At 52.0% G+C, this 18,979-nt stretch overlaps 1 protein-coding gene across 4 annotated transcripts in view; it reads left to right on the forward strand.

Annotated features, from left to right (window-relative positions):
• The window catches only part of DLGAP4 (DLG associated protein 4), a 331,900-nt gene that overhangs the window by 228,716 nt on the left and 84,205 nt on the right, over window positions 1-18,979 (forward strand). For all 4 annotated transcript variants that reach the window (XM_032769609.2, XM_032769608.2, XM_032769611.2 and 1 more), the window contains exons 4-5: window positions 10,086-10,303; window positions 17,092-17,206. In XM_032769609.2, the coding sequence (XP_032625500.1) occupies window positions 10,086-10,303; window positions 17,092-17,206 (333 nt within the window). The remainder of the gene's footprint in view (window positions 1-10,085; window positions 10,304-17,091; window positions 17,207-18,979) is intronic.

The following is an 18,979-nucleotide window of genomic DNA, read 5'->3' on the forward strand; positions in this document are numbered from 1 at the left end:
AGGGGACTCTTTCCATTGGTGCTGGAGCAGACCCTGGGTAAGGCCTGTGGATGCAAGGCTACATCATTGGCCCCACACTGGAGAGGTGACGAATGAGTTGTCAGGTGCAGAGGGATGCTCCCTGATGACTGATTCCTATCTGTTGCCCCTCCTCTTCCCTCCCGCATTGGCTAGGAGGACTGTAGTAAAGTGGTCATCAAGGGGTTAATGGGGTGACTCAGAGTATTATGGGCTAGAGCTATGCTCTATCCCTTTCTTACTTCCTGTTTAGGAGAGGGGGGTGTTTCCCCCACCCTGACATGGCTGCATGCAGCAGGAGGTTCCCATCCTGAAACACTGTAAGTAGAGGGTGTTTCTTGTGCACCTGGCTGTCCCGTTACAAGAAGAGCTCTGTGTCTGGGGCAGGAGGCAGGCCTGGCGGAGGAACTGAAGAAACTTTACTGCAATGAGAGGTGTCCGGAGCCATTCAGCTGCCAAGCAGGCATTGAACATTGACTACAAATGTCCAAAGTGAGGGGCTGCATGTTGCGGTTGTTCTGGGCTCGGTGGCATGATGCAAGCACGGGTTGATCAGCAGCTTCAGTTCCCCGCCCCCTGGGGCCACAATAACATCGATGGGCCCAGATGAAGCAGGGAGCTCCCAAGCCAATCAGGAGCTGCAGTCAGCACTTCTCTAGCCTCTTTTATTTATGAACGCTCAGTGGCTGAGATTAAGCAGAAGTGAGATGTTATCCACCAGCGTTTTATCTTGCCTGGAGCCTTTGACTGCAGATACAGTTTGGGGTGCTTTGGATTGGTGTCTCAGCTGACAACTAAGCTAGGGCCACAGTGGGTGGCGTTATGCGCCTCCCCCCAGAGCTTGCTGCGTGCCTTTGTGAAATGCTGGCAGGTTATCAGGATTACTGGGGTTGGCTCTCCCTGAATAACCAGGCTGACCATCAGAATGCTTCCCACAGCACTCAAACGCCCAGCATCCCAGACAAACGTGTGCATGGCCCAGGGGCTAGAGCACTGCCCGGGAGCCAGGAGAGCTCTTCTGTAGACTGGCTGTATGACCCTGGGCCAGTCCCTCTCCCTGCCTGCCGACAGGCATAAAGCATGTAGTGACTGAGGTGGGCTGGCAGTGCGGAGGATTCCTCAGTAAGGATCCCAAAGGGCCTGACAGACTCTCTGGCCAGGGAATATACCCTGTCCTCAGCTGAGCCAGGAAGGGTTAAACCCACGTGGACTGCATTAGCCACCAAGCCTGGAGGGGAGCTGACCACTGGGGAAGGTGGGACCTGACAAAGCATGTCAGCTTCTGTCATAGCTTTCCTACTCAGATCTGAACCTTAGAGTTCAGAACATAAGATGCTAGCATGAAACCTCCAAGCTTAATTACCAGCTTAGATCTGATATCGCTGCCACCAGACAGGAATTTCAGTGGCCCTGCTCACTCTGGTTCCCCAAACCCTTCCCGGGACCCCAAGACTCAGATGCCTGAGTCTCACAACAAAGGGAAATAACCCACTTCCCTTCTCCTCTACTCCTCCCAGCTTCCCTCCCTGGGTTACCTCTGGGAGATTACTGTATCTTAAACTCCTTGAATTACAAAACAGAGAGGACAATTCACCTTCCCCCTCTCCTTTTCCCTCCCAGCCAATTCTCTGGTGAGCTGCAGGCTCAATCCCCTGAGCCCCCATAGGAAAAAATCCACATTTTAAAAAGAAGCTTTATATAAAAAGAAAGAAAAAGACATAAAATGGTCTGTGTATCAAGGTGACAATATACAGGGCTATTGGCTTAAAAGAAAACTGAAATAAACAGCCCTATGTTCAATAAGAATACAATTTAAAACATTCCAGCAACTACACACATGTAAATACAAAAACAATATAAAAATCTATATTGTCTTATACCTGTACTTACAACTGGGAAACAGAAGATTAGAAAGCCTGAAGATAGAGAGATCCTCTCTCAGAGCCGAGAGAGCACTAGAACAGAGCAAAGAACACACACCCAAAAACTTCCCTCCCTGAGCTTTGAAAAATCCGGTTTCCTGATTGGTCCTCTGGTCAGGTGTTTGGTTCCCTTTGTTAACCCTTTACAGGTAAAAGAAACATTAACCCTTAGCTATCTGTTTATGACAGCTTCTCCTTGGGCAGAGAGCTGCTTGTGGGCAGAAGGAGCCAACCTCCCTCCCAGAGACTGAGTCTGGAACTGCAGCATGGGGCTGGGAGCAGGTGTCCATCCTCCTTCCTTCCCAAAACAGGGGAGAGCTGGGGCTTCGTGGCTGCCCTCTGTATGGTGACAAAGCCTAAGAGGGGGGTGCACCTGTCTGGGTGGGTGGGGTAGTCAGGTTGCCCTGATAAAGGGGGGCCTGATGACTCTTGATGAGAAGCAGCCCATTTAGAGACCATTGGGCTGATACTTGGTTCCTGTGATTCCCTCTGTTCCCCCCTGGTTATAGCAGGGCCCTTGGTATGGAAGCAGCAGCTTCATATCATAGGAGTTTATCTCCTTGGGGTGCATTAAGCACTAGGCCTCTGAGGCCTCATTTTAGGACCCCTAGTGCCATGCAGCTCTTTGCCTCCTCCCACACTTAGCAGGCCTGCAAGCGGCTAACCAGCCCTGCCCTTAGGGTTGCCAACTTTTCTATTGGCACAAAACCAAACACCCTAGCCCCACCTCTTCTCTGAGCCCCCACCCCGAGGTGCTGCCCCCCAGCTCACTACATGCCCCCTCCCTCAGTGGCTCACTTTCCCTCACCCTCACTGCTCTGGGGCAGGGGTTTGGGATGCAGGAGGGATTGAGGACTCTAAATGGGGGTGCGGGCTCTAGGGTGAGGCTAGAAGTGAGGAGTTCAGGATGCGAAAGGGGGCTCCAGACTGGGGCAGGGAGTTGAGGTGTGGGAGGGGGTGAGGGCTGGGGGGTGCAGGCTCTAGGGTGAGGCTAGAAATGAGGAGTTCAGGATGTGAAAGGGGGCTCCAGACTGGAGCAGGAAGTTGAGGTGTGGGAGGGGGTGAGGGCTGGGCATGCAGGCTCTGAGGTGGGGCTAGGGATGAAGGGTTTGGAGTACAGGAGGGGGCTCCAGGCTGGGGGGTGAGGCTGAGGGATTTGGAGTGTGGGAGGGGACTGTGGGTTGAGGCAGAGGGTTGGTGTGTGGGAGGGGGTACGGGCTCTGGGCTGGGGCCAGGATGAGGGCTTTGGGATGTAGGAGGGGGCTTCAGGTTTGGGGGGGCTCAGAGCTGGGACAGGAAGTTGGGGTGTGGGCTTACCTCGGGTGGCTCCCTGTCAGCGGTGCAGTGGGAGGGCTAAGGCAGGCAGCCTGCCTGTCTGGGGCGCTGCACTGTGCCCCGAAAGCGGCCAGCAGGTCTGGCTCGTGGGGGGGTTAGGGGAGCAGGAGACTCTGCAGCGTATGCTGCTCTCGCCTGCAGGCACACCGCCGCCCCCCACCAGCAGAACCAGTGCTTGGGGCAGGGTCAGCGCTCACCATGGAGTCTGTTCCCCCCCCCCACTAACCCCTCCTCCCGCCTAGGAGCGGGACCTGCTGGCCACTTCCAAGGCTCAGCGCGGTGCCCCAGGACAAGTAGGGACTAGCCTGCCTCGGCCCCGCAGCACCGCTGACCAGACTTTCAATGGCTTGGTGACCCCGGACACCTGGTCACCCTGTCTGCCCTCCACAACCAGGCTGTGCCTTCTTTGTCTCTGCTCCTTTGTGTCTTCCTACTTGTTTCCCACAGGAAGCCTTAGCCATTCTCTCCACCTGTGTGTGTGCATGTACATGTATGTGCCTGAATGCTTGCGTGTGCACATGTGTGTGCATGCTTATATTTGCATGCATGCGCATTTGTGTCTGGGCATGGGTTCCTTTGAGCATGTACGTGCATGCTGTTGTGTATGTGATGTATCCCTATGTCCGTATGCATGTTTGCACCTGTACATGTGTTTGTGTGCATGCTCCTGTGCGTGTAAACATGGCAGGGATGCACATGTATGAGTGCATGTTTGTATGGGTGGTATTCGTGTACTTTGAGAATTGCTGGTTGTCCCTAAAACTCCTCCATATAGCTGGCTCCAGCTGAAGCAATGGTCACAGAGTGACTCTTCTGTATATACCCACAGCCTGGAAGGTGGATTTTCCACTTCACTGCCCTTCCCTTTATGTTAACGCTCTGTTTGTTTGGGTGATTAGGGAATGCTCTTGGCAGACTCATGGTGGGGGAGACCTCTGCAGTGTTCCAAGCCCCCTCCCCACTCCACTCATTATTCTTTGGCTAAGAATGAGGGACTATTTCCCCGAGAAACAGAACACGGAAGCCAAATGGCTGTCGTGGTGCTGGAATGGATCCACTTTGCAGGGATAGGGTCACAAGCCCCGGGATAGGATTTCAGCCAGCAGGCAAGATCCGAGGCTGCAGTTTACAAGGGAGAATAGCGTTTGTGTGACTCTCCTCTCTGGGGTCTAGGGGTCAGAGAGAGCCCCGTCCAGGGGATGCCAAATGATGGCAAGGAAGTGGAAAAGAAACTAAGGTGATGCCATAAATCCCATGGGAGTTCCCATTACTTACAAGGGGCCCTGCTCCCCAGGGAGTCCTTGGGCATTTTCCATTTCCCCTTGTCACTGAGATCAGGATTTGCCCCCAGCTGACCTGTCAGCTAGCTAAGCACCTGGATCCTGACTGAACCCCTGTTCCTGTCAATGGCAAAACCTCCCTGGACTGCAGTGGGAGCAGGGATGGGCCCATGGTCAGTTGCAGACAGTGCTGGGGTACGTACAAGGTGATGGGCAATAGAAAAACCTAGCACCCTTCTGTCAAAGGCCTCACAGCCACTCCTGGATGGTGTGTGTATTATCGTCCCCAGCGAAGAGAACATCCCCTACAGGCTGCTCTAATTCATGCATGGGCCACAGGTTACTTGCAGGCTTAAACTAGTGGATTCTCTGTACGTTGAAGTCTTTAAATCATGATATGAGAATGTCAGTGACTCAGCCAGAGGTTAGAGGTCTATTACAGGGGTGGGTGGGCAAGGTTCTGTGGCCTGCGATGTGTAGGAGATCAGACTAGATGATCATGGTGGTCTCTTCTTATCTTAAGTCTCTGAGTCTGTCAGAGGCTATGTCACTGACTTCTGTAGAGTTACTCCTGATTTACTCCAGTATAAGTGAGAGGAGCATCAGCCCTGCTTTTCATATTGACATGGAAGCAGGAACAAGGTGGTATAACAGAGAAACAGAACCCCAATGAATGTCAGCTTGTTTGTCCTGCAGGGGTCTGTCTGCTGGTTTAGGGCACCGGAGCTTTGTTTCCTTATCATGTTTTCTTTAACACTAGAGGCTGCACCTAGGGGCCAGATTCTCAGCTGTTGTCAGTCAGCGTAGATTTCAGCAGTGCTGCATCTGTTTACGTGAGCTGAGGATCCGGGCCAGGATCTTCATCCATGTCTCAAGAGAGCAGAGCTTTAGAGGAAGTGAGCCAGGTGTTTAAAGGACTTTGGATGCAGACAGTTGCCCAGTGGGATTCTCAAAGCCACCTGAGGTGCCTAGGCGTGTTTGAAAATCCCACTAGGTGCCTAGCTGAATGTTTAGGCGCCTAAATCCTTTAAAAAACCTGCCACTCTGCCAGCGAGTGATATCTGGGAACCTGAACAGGAGCTTTCTACCGACCTTGTGCAGTCACTAACAACTAAAACTGTTTGTTCCACCCTGGTGCATCAAATTCAACCCATTTCCATCAAAAGAGCTTTTTGCCTTTGATGCCCCTCAGCTGGTCGTTTGAGCACCTCAAGATGCCTTTGACCTTTGCATCTAGATTTCTGCTTTTGCAGGACACAAAGTAGCGGGGGGTGGGGGAACTAGAGACAGACAATATGGCTAGAAGTGGATGGTTGCTGCAGTGTGTCCGTCAGTTTCTAATCAGTGAAGTCGATGGAGATTGTCAATAGGACAGTGCTTCATAGTAAATATATTGTGTTGGTGTTTTGGCATTGATGGTTTTTCACATGGCTTTGGCAAAAGACTGCCCCAGAAATGAGATATTGAGGCAGTAGAGTTCAAGAAAATTACTCAGTTGGCATCTCAGAATATCCAACACCCTGCCTGCATACGGCACTATGTTAGCTTGCACTGCACAAGCCTAGCTAGCAGCTGATTCTGACACAGCATGGTGTAGTGCTTAGACCAGGGACCTGGCCATAGGGGACTTGAGTTCTTATCCCTACCCTACCACTGGACCTGTAGAGTGAATATGAGTGAGTCACATAGGTCAAGATTTTCCAGTGACTTGTGATAGTGCGAGCCCAATACATTCAAGAGGGGGTTCAGAAAGTGCTGAGCAGCTGCCCTTGGAAATTCAGGCCCCTTTAAGGTGTCTCAGGTTGGGCACCCAAAATCACAAGTCAGTTTGGAAAATCACATCTTTAACCTCTCGGTGCTGCAGCTCCCACCTGTAAAGTGGGGCCAGCATTCCTTCCTTTCTCCCAGCCTTTGCCTTACCCAGCTGGGAAGCTCTCTGAGGCAGGGACCGTCTCTCACAAGGTGTATGTACCTAGCACTATGGATCTTTGATCTTGGTTGGGGCCTCGAGGGTCTACATTCAGGCGTCTGCATTTGTCCATCAGGGTAGGTGATTAGCTGTCTCTTTGAGTGGGCCTTCCCCCGCTTTGCATTCCCACCATGTGTCCAGGGCAGGTAGAAAGCCGAGAAAGGAACATTTCCATTTCCTCAGCTGGGTTTCAGACTCCCTCTGCTCCAGACCCACCAGTCTGAGTTGGGCACACAGCTGTGCAGACTGGCGCCGTGAGTGCTGTCAGTGCCAGGCGGGTGAGTGCTTCTGATGTGCAATTAACAAGGTGAGGATAAGGCAGGTGGAGAAATCCAATCTCCAGTCAGACGTGACTCGGAGGCGGCCGGTGTAAAAGTGCTTCCAGAAGCCTCTTGTCACCTTCATTAGGAAAGGTCAAAGCCAATCACCCCAGCGGTGATTTGAGAAGAACAGGGCTGTTATTAGGATGATCTGTCACGAGAGCCAGCTCACCATCCCCAGGGACATGCAGCAGGTAGCAGCGGCATGTTCCAGAGCCAGTGGTCACTCCCCAAAGCCTCTCTGCCCTGTGGTCTGTCTGGACAGCCATCCTGCCCTGTGGCGCACACCCCAAGCCAGAGCACGGAGCTGGGGTGGAGATCACAGAAGTAAAGCACCTCCTGAGGCAGAGCTAACAATTGGGGCTGAAGCGGGTGACACATGAACCTCTCCCCCCTGGAGGTTTGCACTGAATGTGTCACAAGTATGGGGAGCTAGGCAGCCTCAGCCTGGTCTCCAGCAGGGATTCGGCACAGAGCCCAATGCTGTGGCAGCAGCTGAGCACCTCCCCTTGAGGAGGCAACATACCAAACAGCTGGATGAACCCTGTCTGGATCGGTGGGGGTGGGGGGTGAGTGGGTTTGGGGGGAACTGACAGAGAGAGGGCCAGGGAGTCTCAGGAAAGCCAAGAAACCTGGAACCAAACCCCACCCCAAAGTGAGGACCTGGAGAGACCTCTACTCCCACAGGCTTGGCCTCATCTGGCGCAAACGGTGCCATCTCTCTGGCTCTGGGCATCTGCTTCTCTGATGGGGAGGGACCCAGTGCGGAATAACCTCCGGGGCCTGCTCACCCCCTCAGGGAGTTGGGCCTGCTGGGCTGGATTTCATGGGAGTTTTGCCAGTGACTCTGCTGGGATTTCAGCCAGTGCCCCCGGGAGAAGCTGTGGGGCACCTCATGGGGCATTATCCAGCCCAGCCCTCCCAATGATTTGGGTCCAACTCAGCCTTCTGCACAGACATGCTGTGCTGGGCCTGGGGTGCCCTTTGTCCAGCTGTAAAGAGACACGCCAGGGATTAGACTGCATATGGGTGATAATAGTACCCCACAACATCTGCCCCATAACAATCTCCACCCTCCTGCACCAGGCATAGGCCACTTGCTAACTGCCGAGGGCAGGCAGCAGTGCCGCAAGGTCAGCTTAGTGCATCCTGGGCCATTTGGAGCTTTCCTGCATCTTTCTTCTTCTCAAAGACAGCTGGTCTTTGGACACCAGATCCAGGTGAGATGGGCCATTGGACTGATCTGCTCTGACAATTCTTGAGTCCCTACCTCAGTTCTCTTTCCCCCCTTAAGCTTGTTGCTTTTCATAAGGCCCCTGAGTTCCCACCGGCTACCCAAAGGACTCAGTCTCCTTGTCTCTTTTTTCAATGAAAAGAGATAGTGAGCCTGAAAAGCCGCCTGACTAGGAACCCGGCTGCTTGTGGTCACAAAGTGGAGTGAGAAAATGTCAACAGTAGCAATGCTGCCTGCACAAATGGCATCAGCGCTTGGTTAATACAGCAGCTCTCAAACCTTTTCACCCCAGGATCCCTCTCCCTCCTGTTTAGCAATATGGGGAGGACGGGGTGGCCGTGACCCCCGATGCCTGTTCGTGGCCCCACGTTGAGAACTCCTGTGTCACAGGTATTGATTAAAGCACACGAACATCCCTAGGGGATGTCAAGAGAAAAGCTCATTCTCCTGCAGCAAGGATTTTGGGTTGGAGGATGCAAACAAGAAAAGGAGCTTTGCTCCAGATTAGCCCTTCAGTTTGACAGCACTTAGCCATGATACCTCACTTGGCATTTCCAATCACTGAGCAAACGTTAACTGCTTAATCCTCCCAGCAGCCTGGAGGTAGGTAAATAGGACTCACTCTTCTACAGAGGCAGACTCACCAGCTCAGGTGCAGTGACTTGCACAAGGCCAATAGCAGCACTTCACTACTCTCCAGTACTGGTCCCAGCCAGCAGCTTACAGCAGCAGCAATGCTGCAGGGCTTGAGAAGGTTACGGTCATGCACATTTCTGTAAGGAACAGCTGGAGTCCGAACTCAGGAGTTCCTGGCTCCTCGGCACATGTCCAATCTAGTCTTCATTTACATTGTGGTAGCACGTTGCAGCCCCCCTGAACACCAGAGCCCCATTGTCCTGGGTGCTGCAAGAACACAGTGTAAGGGACCGACCATCCCTCCCCCAAAGAGCTTGCAATCTAAAGAAAAGACAAAGGGTGGGGAAAATGTTACAGGTGAAGAGCTGACACAAAGTGAGTTGCCCAAGGTGATGCAGGAAGTCTGTGATACAGCAGGAAATTGAATCCAGGTGTCCTGAGTCCAAGGCCAGTGCCTTATCCACAGGACCACCCTTCTCTGTCTAGTAAGTCCCCTAGATTTCCTTATTAGAAGGCTTTGGCCGCCATCAGGAGCTCTCAAGTCCAGTTCAGCGTCCCTTACTACCATTGATTTCAGTGGGACTGTTTGTCTAGTAAGGTATTAATCAACCTAAATATGGCAGAACTGAGCCTTTCAGCTGGAAATCTGTGATTGTTAGGGGATATTAGAAAGTGAGAGCCCCCTAAGCCAATGGCCTATATTCTCCTTGCATCTGTCTCATCTCAGGTTTTAGTCCACTGACAGCTCCATGAATCAAGCATTAGTTGCGAATTCAGAGCTGTTGGTGAAGACCTTTACAGCCCTGTATCCAGTCCCACAGCAAGAGAACAAGAGAGCATCGCTCCATTAAATCAGTGGCCAGGAAATGCAGTATTCATAAAAGCAAACTATTTTTTCAGCCTAGCTGCAATTCACCCAGGCGCTGAGGGCCCAGCGCAATCTCTGCACACCATGCTAACCCAGTCGGGCTTTGGTGGGACTCAGGAGGTGCTGGCCTGTTGCACAAGGGTGAATCTCATCTGCAGTGTAAGGCCAGCCTGCAGCATTTTCTGCCTCAGGAAGTCAGGTAGCTGTGCTTAAGGAAGGGCTGGCTAACTGGTGTAATGCTACATGCTAAGATATGGGTAATCAAACTTCATGCTTCATGGCATAAGGTGATGCCTCAACATAGCATAGCTGGCCAGGTGCATATTACTATGAGGGGTTTTCTCCATTCCTCTGATGCATCAGCTATTAGCCATGGCTGGAGCCAGGATTCTGGACTTGAGGGGCCTGCTATGGTTCCTCCAACTTCATGTTCCTCTTCCTCCTAGAGGTTTCTGCCTTCCTTCCTAGACACAGACCGTCAAGGTGCTGCATTGTTCTTCCAGGTGCCTCAGGGAGAGTGGAACAATACACTGTCTCGGGACAAAGATAACGAGATCCCGTGCCGGCGCATGCGGAGTGGAAGCTACATCAAAGCCATGGGGGACGACGACAGTGAAGATTCAGAAACCAGCCCTAAACCGTCCCCGAAAACTGCGGCTCGGAGGCAGAGTTACCTCAAGGCCACCCAACAGTCTCTGAGTGAGCAGAGCACTGCACCCAGGTAACTAGCTCAGGGCTCCTTTGCACCCAGGTGCTCCAGTGTCAATCCCAGGGTGGTCCATGGAACATATAACCTGGAGCATTGCATGCTGGGCCTTCCAGCATCCATGTTGAAGATGGGTTGGGGTGCCATCTCCTTCATTTTTTCCAGCTGAGTGTGACCTTCAGCCTCATGGGAAGTTATCAATGCTGCCCTCATTTGGGCAGAGGTTTGGCACCCTGGGAGAGGGAGGTTGGGAAGCAGGGAGCAAGAGGAGAAAAATGGGAAGATGAAGATAAGGTGGAGGAATGGAGCAGTTGTTTGTCCCCCAGTGATTCTAAACTAACCCTAGGTGTGTGAAATTGCACAGGATCTCTGTCCCCTCGACATGTTGGTTCGGAGAGTAGGAATAAGACATAGAGACAGTCCTGAGGCGGTGTGTCTTGCCTTCAGTGAAGCTACACTGGTTTACACCTAAGAGGATCTGGCTCTTAAAGAGAATTGAAGCTTGAACAAGGCAAAGCTGCTTAGACATAGAAGATGACTTGTAGCAGGGTGTCTCCCAGCATGGCCACATGTTCACATTCATATGCTGGCCTTTGGATCCCAGAATCCCTGTGCACCGTGGCACCTCCTTTGATGTGCTACTGCAGCGAATCTGAAGGATTCTGGGGAGAATCTGTAAGTGAACGGCACCAGCAACAAGATGCATGGGGTAGGGGACTGGGTGGGTTGCCAAGCTGGGTGGAGGACAACAGCAAGAAAAGATGAGACCAGGAGAGGGGAGGCAAGGCCAAGTATTGGGGGTCGGGGGGAGGTACCAGCTGTCTGGGATCCAAACAGAAAGTGAAGCAACTGGACCGTAGCAAGGGAGAGTGAGAGGTAAGGAGGTATATGGAGCAGGTGCTGCTACATACACCCTGTAAACAGCTGCTCCCTTAGCACCCTGTGAGCTCTCCCCCAACTAGCTGTCCTGGTGCTGATTTCCCCAACCCTTTAACAGCACTGGATTGAAATTCACAGAGGAGACACTGCCAACTCCAGTAAGGACAGAGAGTAAGCACAAAAAGACCAGGAGGGGATAGATGTGGAGACAGGAAATTAACCAAATGTGATTTGGCTTGAAATAATACAAGCTAATATGTCTGGGGGGAAGTAATCAGAGACACCAGCAGGGCAGGGAGTGCTGGGAAGCAGCAATGTGCAGAGACCTTGGCGCAGTAGTGGATTGCAAATGAGATGCAGCTTTACCATATGATAAGGAGGGAACAAGAACATGGTTTGGAGGGTGGCATTGTGAGAGCATCTGGTCACCAAACACGGAGGTAACAGCCCCTATCCAGGGGCTTGGCTCTCCTCTTACCGCACCGCTTTGAACCCAGTGACTTCCATATGGGTTCTCCTGATTCACAGCAGCATAGGAGAGGATAACCAGGCCCTGCACATCTCCGGGGCATCCAGCCTTTGGGTATCACATTCAGCTCTGCACACCTCAGTCCCAGGAAAAAGTGGACAAGCTGGGGTAGTTCAGCAATGCCGTGACTTAGTAGGCGAGATCAAAAGAACGAAATACATCCAGATGGCCAAGGGACGACAAAGGGGAGGCAAGAGAGCTGCTTTCCATAAGGCCAGTCAGGAGCAGGAAGGAGTTATTTGGAGCCATAGGATGACACTCAGCCAAGGAAAGTGTTGCCTGGCTCTCAGGCAGTGAGCTCTGTCAGGCTGCGCACTAGTGCCCCAAGGGGAGCAGTGCACGCCCTATTGCTTGGGGTGGGTAAGCCAAAGCACTAGGAAACGTACTCTAGGGACCATTAGAGAGACAAGGTGGAGGAGGTGATATCTTTTGTTGGACCAGCTTCTGTTGTGGGGAGAGACAAGCTTTTGAGCCACAGAGTCCTTCTTCAGGGCTGGGCATAACAGGGACTGGCCCAGCTACGACTACACTGCACTATAGAGACCCTGTGCACTGGCCCTAGGAGACTGGACTAGAGGGGGGGTGAATAGGGGCTTGTCTACACTACAGGTTAGGTCAGTGTAACTTATGTCACACAGGGGTGTGACTAAGCCAACCCCTGAGCAGCGTGAGTTACACCGACGTAAGCGCCGGCATGGACAGCGCTACCTCCTCTTGCAGAGGTGGAGTTATTATGCCAAGGGAAGAGCATTTTCACCGGATGTGCTTGTCATAAACAGATAGCTAAGGGTTAACATTAACCCTTAGCTATCTGTTTATGACAGTGCTACAGTGACCCAGCTGCACCGGGACAGCTGGAGCACTTCTAGTGTAGACTAGCCTGAGGCCTCTTCCCTCTCTAACTCCTGTACCTGAGTGAATAAAGTCACACGCCCCATGTTCTGGCCTGTGCCTAGCGCTGTTCTTCTGACCTTTGCCCTGATCCCTCATTCCCAGGTGGGCAAGAGAAATGGGAAGATCTGGGCACAAACCACATATATCCAGACTAAGTAAAACACCCCACCCAGATGAGGGGCTGCCACAGGACTAACTGGTGAATAGGGAAATCCACCCTCTCCTAGCAACAATGTGAGGCCTAGCGCCATCTGCTGGCCGCTCCTCCTTGCTTTTCCATCACCTCCAGTTGTTTTTAGCTGCCACCTGTTTAGTGTCCCATCACTTATCAGGAGTGGGCCGTTCAGATCCAGACTGGCCAACAGGTCTCAATAGCACCTGCTGCTGCTCCTGCCCATTCAGGGATTCTCACCAGCAGTGGGGAAACCTTCCCAGAGTTGCCCATTAAAACTGGCCTGGGCTTGGTGAAAAGGCCGATGGATGAGACTGGTTATCTGCAGCAAAACCAGCGGGTTGAGTCTCTGGTGTTGGCCAAGATAAAGGGGGATCTGACCTTCAGTACCGGGGTACAGGGGAGGAGTCCAAGTAGAAACAGGGAGATGAGGAACCTCGGTATCTTGATAGATTGAATGGAGGCGCAGAACAGTGAGTCAGGTCTCCTGGGTTCTGTTCTCAGCTCTGCTACAGACTCACTGTGTGACCCTGGGCAAAGCGCTTGCCCACATTCTGCCTTAGTTTCCCTATTGGCAAAATAGTCTTAATAGTATTGACCTATCTCATGGGAGGCGGGAGGGAGTGTGGATAAAGTGCATGGAGATCCTGGAGTGGAAGGCGCTATGCATGCGCAAAATGCTGCTGCTAATTCTCCTGACACTGCTCCTACCCATCACACTGCTCCTGCTCCAGCAAAGAGAGGTATGCGTGTTCCCCAAACAGCAGGAGAGAGCCCCCTTGTGCAAAGTCATCTCAGCAGCTTGATGAAAGTGCCAAACACGGTAGTGCAGAGGGTAAGGGACGCCGCTCCCTGCAGGCCACCTGAGGTCAGCCAGTGGATTCCCGCCATCTGGGCTGGGCTGTCTTGCGCAGGGCCCTTGACTGGCACATTGCCTCCTCTGTTGGTCCAACAGAAGCCCAAGGCTGTTAACTTCCAGGGCCCAGTGTGAAGTCTAACCCTGCCGTCCACACTCAGGCAAGCCCCTCCGTGGGAGATTTGCCTAAGGAAGCACTGGCTGAGTAAACCCCCCATCAGATTTGGGCCCAGCTCGCTCTCCTTGTAGGCGGTCGGCCTGGGTAGGTGATGGGGAGTGTAGGAGGGGAACCGTGAGGGGGTAATGTTGCTGTTACTTTTTATTGGTGCTTCTGACAAGCCCAGAGTCAGTGTAAGGGTCAGTATTAAATCCCCCCGTGGCCTCCTTTCCCAGCTCATTTCCCTAGCGATCTGATTGGAAGCAGGATGAGTGAGGAGTGATGGATAAACAGCCACAGGATCCTTCGTTACTCGTGCCAAGCAGCACCTCATTAGTTGGCTGGACACAAACACTTGCCAAAGTACCCTGCTAGGGGGCTGGGCTATTCATCAGAACCCTGACCAGAAGAGAGGGGACTACGATGACCTCCATGACAAGCGATCACATCAGGATGAGGGGCATCGGGGCCAGGTTCAAAGCTCATTGGAGTCAATGAAAAGACTCCTGTTGGTGTCAGAGGGCTTTGGACCGGGCCCTCAATGGCAAAATTGGTCATGGACTCCAGCGGGAGCAGGTCCAGTTTATTTCTTGGATCCTTCGAAGAAGCCCTGAGTTACGTGCTGGTGGCTGGACAGAGGCTGGCAGGGTGAACCCAGCTGCCCGCTTTCCCAGGCCTGCCGCAAAGCGTCCTGCATTGCAAGCTCTAGGGGTCACTGCATGGCACTGCCCATGACCAGCCATCCAGAAGTGGCACTAGGAATTCCTTTAAAATATGGCCCATGAGAGTCCAAGAGCTGTGCTTAGCAGGCTGAGTTTGGGGAGGAAAGGGCTTAGACCTTTGTGCTTCCCCGCAGATTCAGCATGCCCGACAGTGCTTGAGGTGTAATTCTATGGAGCAGTATTGCCACCCAGTGGCCATTGAGAGTTATCCTGGCAGGTGTATATATCTCTGTATAACCAGGGGTCGGCAACATTTCAGAAGTGGTGTGCCAAGTCTTCATTTACTCACTCTGATTTAAGGTTTTCTGTGCCAGTCATACATTTTAATGTTTTTAGAAGGTCTCTTTCTATAAGTTTATAGTATATAACTAAACTATTGTTGTGTGTAAAGTAAATAAGGTTTTAAAATGTTCAAGAAGCTTCATTTAAAATTAAATTAAAATGCAGGCAGTGTGAGTGCCACTGAAAATCAGCTTGTGTGCTGCCTTTGGCACGCGTGCCATAGGTTGCCTATCCCTGGTATAAACCAATGTCCCAAGAGAGTTCCTGTGGAACTTTTTGCCAGAGGATGTTGGGAAGGTCAAGACTATAACAGGGTTCAAAAAAGAATTAGATAAATTCATGGAGGATAGGTCCATCGATGGCTATTAGCCAGGATGGGCAAGGATAGTGTCTGTAGCCTGTGTTTGCCAGAAGCTGGGAATGGGTGACAGGGGATGGATCATTTGATGATTACCTGTTCTGTTCATTCCCTCTGGGGCACCTGGCATTGGCCACTGTCGAAAGACAGGATGCTGGGCTAGATGGCCCTTTGGTCTGATCCAGTATGGTCAGTCTTATGTTCTTAAGAGATAACCCAGTGTTCCTGTATCATCCCAGGGGCTGCCTAGGTTAGGCACAGATGGAATTTATCCATCATGGATCATTGGCTCAGAGAAATCAGGATTCATTTGAAAGGAATATTTACCAGCATCTGAACTAGCCTACCACACCTGTGATGTGGCCTAGCATGTCTGGGACGTGGCCCAGAATGTGTATAACATGGCCTTGCACATCTGTGGCATGAGCAGAGATGCTGCTGGATCTGCTGTTTTTCCTATCTCCTGCCTAAATGAGTCACCCTCCCCTGAACCACATCCCATCGCCCTTCCATCTTGTCCTCCTGAAAAGCAGAAAGGAGGACCCCCAGCCCCTGTTCCTTCCTGGGAACTGAGATGAATACAGATTAGCTGTTGCCCTGTTTCATGATTGTTCCTTCCTAGGTTCAGCTCTCACGCTGGAGGGGTGAAATCCTCATGAGTAGCCAAGACGTCTCCAGCAATGTCAACCCCAAACATTCAGAAATCATGAATCAGTCACCCAAAATCATGGGACGAGGGGTCTTTAGAATTTGCCTTGTGGTGTTGGAGCTTTTAGGGGTCACGTTTTCAAGCTTTCCTCTGCAGCCACAAGGGCTAGAGATGAAAACTGAAAGCTGAGAGTGTCAGCTTTAAGAAAAACCACCAATGTTGCAAGTCTTGCAACAAAATCGCAAAAGTCAGCAACACTGTGTGTCCTGATGCAATGAATATGAGAGCCAATATAATGCCAGAAGTAGATAGATCCGAGTATGTACATGACATCCCCTACCCCATCAAAGCAACAGAAAATCTTTTCATGTAAGCAAACATCTCCCACTATCAAAGCTTGTCTCTGAGCCGTCTTCTGGGCAGGGCACAAGCTGCAAGAAGACTGTCATACAAGAACGCTGATAAGCACTGTGTATGGCGTTGGGTAACCGGAGTGCCATAGGGCCCATTTTATCCTGTGTGTTACAGCAGTTCCCTCACGGTGCTGGTACTAGGTGCAGTGCACACACAATGAGGCCCTGCCCTGAAGAGTTGGCGATTAGAACTGCTCAGGAATTTCATGGACTAAGCCATTTTCCATCGAACCCCCTCTTGCTGACCAGCCCCAGTTGCAGTCTAGAGGCACAGAAGAGGCCGAGAGCTGGGAGGTGACTCGCCTAGGCCAGCAGTAACACAGTCTCCCAGTCTCATGCCCTAGCCACTGGCCCACACTGCCATTGTGTCTGATGCTTGCTGTTCATGCTGTCCCCCAGAGTGGAGGAGAGTCCAGCATGGCAGTCAGCGCCTGCGCTAACCCACCCCCATTGGGCTGGTTTAATTTGAGGGACAGTGATGGGGGACGGGTGTCTGGCATCTATCCTCTCCCCCCCCCCTTTCATTTCAACATGCTGAAAGGCCTCACATCTGTGCCAGCTGTGGGTCTGCCTGCCCAAACTCAGCTTAGCCAAGCCTCAAGCAGCTCTCAAAAGCTCAGCAAGGAGCTTCCTTCTACTCCTGTCCTCCCGGCACTGAATATGGGGCCCTGGATTCTTGGAGCCTGATTGGCTTCTGGGTTTCCTTGCACTGCATAATGAGCCCAGCGGAGAGTGCCAGAGGGCGACGTCTGCCTGAGCACTTGCCCTTTCCTGCAGGTGGAAGGCTTGGCTGGCTGCACTGAGGGTTATTTGCCAACTCCCCATGGCTGCCTCTCTCATCTCCTGCTAGGCTGGGGCTTCCTCTCAGTCTCTCTCTCCCTTTGCCCCGCAGGAGCCTGGACCGCCTGGACTCTGTCGAGATCCTCTTGCCTCCAAAGTTCCCAAGCTGGGAGGAAGAATATAACCAGCTCACTGACAACATCGATGAGTCCAGCTGCATCAGCCAGGTGAGCGTGAGCAGCATCAGTTCCACTCAGAGCCAGCCGCAGCAGGGCAGGCAGGACGCAGGTAGGGCTGTTCCCAGAGGAAGAGGAAGGGGATTGGTAGATGGAAGGAGACAGTAGAGTGGGTGGGGGGAAGGGATTTTACTTTGGGCCACAAAACCAAGCAGGGCGCATGCAGTTGATGGGAAGCTACTGTCTATCAGCATTGCCAGTGCACCCAAATTCAGGCATGTGACCTCCTGCTAGGTCAGCAAACAGCTCTGCTAATGCACTGGAATCCTGATGTATAATAGCCCCCCCGTTCTCCACACAGCTCTGCCAATGCCACTGAATTCAGACCTGGCTACCTGCTGGGATTTCAGTCCTGGGGCCCACTACAGCCCTGCAATTGGACATTAATGATGAAATACAGACCTGCTGCTGCCCTAGGCCTTGGCATCTGTAGATCTCTGCCATTCAACTCAAGCTTGTCTACACACAGAGTCGCACTGGTTTAGCTAAAGATGTGATGTTGCAGCAATTGAATTAAACCAGTGCTGCTTTGTGCGGGAACACTCTGTAGCACTTTAAACCTTTTGTCCATTTAGCTTGCAAATTAACAGGTGCAACCTATGCCGAAGAGAGCACAGTTTACACAGATGTAAGAGTGTATGCACACAGCACTGCATGGCTTTAACTCAGCTGATGCTGTGAGAGATGTGAGACCTTGGAAGTGAGGAAACTTCTATTCTAGTGACATGTGCCAGATGCCATAGCCACCGGGATTAGTAATAAACTTTTGTATCTGGAAATGGTATCTGTATCTTTGGGAGTTAGATGTTGTATTCTAGCTCTATTGGGGAGGGCTACCAAACAGCCTCCAGGAATCAAAATCAGTGGGAGTTAATTACTGCAAATCTTTGGAGCTGTTCCCTCTCCTCAGAAATATCACTGACTGGGGGAACTGCAGAGACAAAGAAAAACCAGGAGACAAAGAAAAAGCTTGTCATGAAAAAGGCCAGCCTGAACTGACTGGGGGTGGGGAGCTCTCTTTGAGCCACAAACTGGCATGAGATTGTAACCAGGAGGGCAAACCCCTGCTGGAAGGGTTTGAAAAACTGGAAACGTCCTAGGGTCTCCCTGTGGAAGATGGGTAACCCCTGGTAAGCACAACATGCATGTAGACTGTCTGTTGTTTTATTCTCTGCTTTCTCTGTAATGCTTTTGTCCTAAAATAAATGTAGTGCGCTTTGTGAAAGCTGGGAACCATTGTCATTGTCCCTGGGGGAGAGTGAGCAGCAGCCGCTGGACCAAGGTTACACCTGCTGGGATAAGCACAGTGAATTGCAGGGGCACTGCAAGCCTGAAGTCCCAGTCTGAAGGGAGAGGGATGTGGGTCGCCACCCACAGAGAGGGATGGCTGGAGGCCTGAGGCCTAATGGGGTGTCCTTGAGCACATCACAGAACCCTGGAACTGGTGCAACTTTGTGTGCAGGCCAGGTCTAAACGGGTGGGCTCCCTCACCAGCCCAGGAAAGAGTAAGTGTTCTGCCTAAGGACAGGTCTGCAGTACAAACTTACATCAGCGCAGCTGCACTGAGGCAGCTACGCCACTGTTGCGCTTAGGATGAAGATGCTCTAAACAGAGGGGAGAAGGCTCTCCCATCAGCTCCATAACATCACCTCTGGGAAAGGTGGTAGCTATGTCAGCAAGAGAAGCTCTCTCACCTACACAGATCTGTCTACATGGAGAGTTACGGTCGCTATAACTACGTCGTTCAAGGGGTGGATTTTCCAC

The sequence above is a fragment of the Chelonoidis abingdonii genome, chromosome 14 (genome assembly GCF_003597395.2).
Source record: "Chelonoidis abingdonii isolate Lonesome George chromosome 14, CheloAbing_2.0, whole genome shotgun sequence".
NCBI classification, from domain to species: Eukaryota; Metazoa; Chordata; order Testudines; family Testudinidae; genus Chelonoidis; species Chelonoidis abingdonii.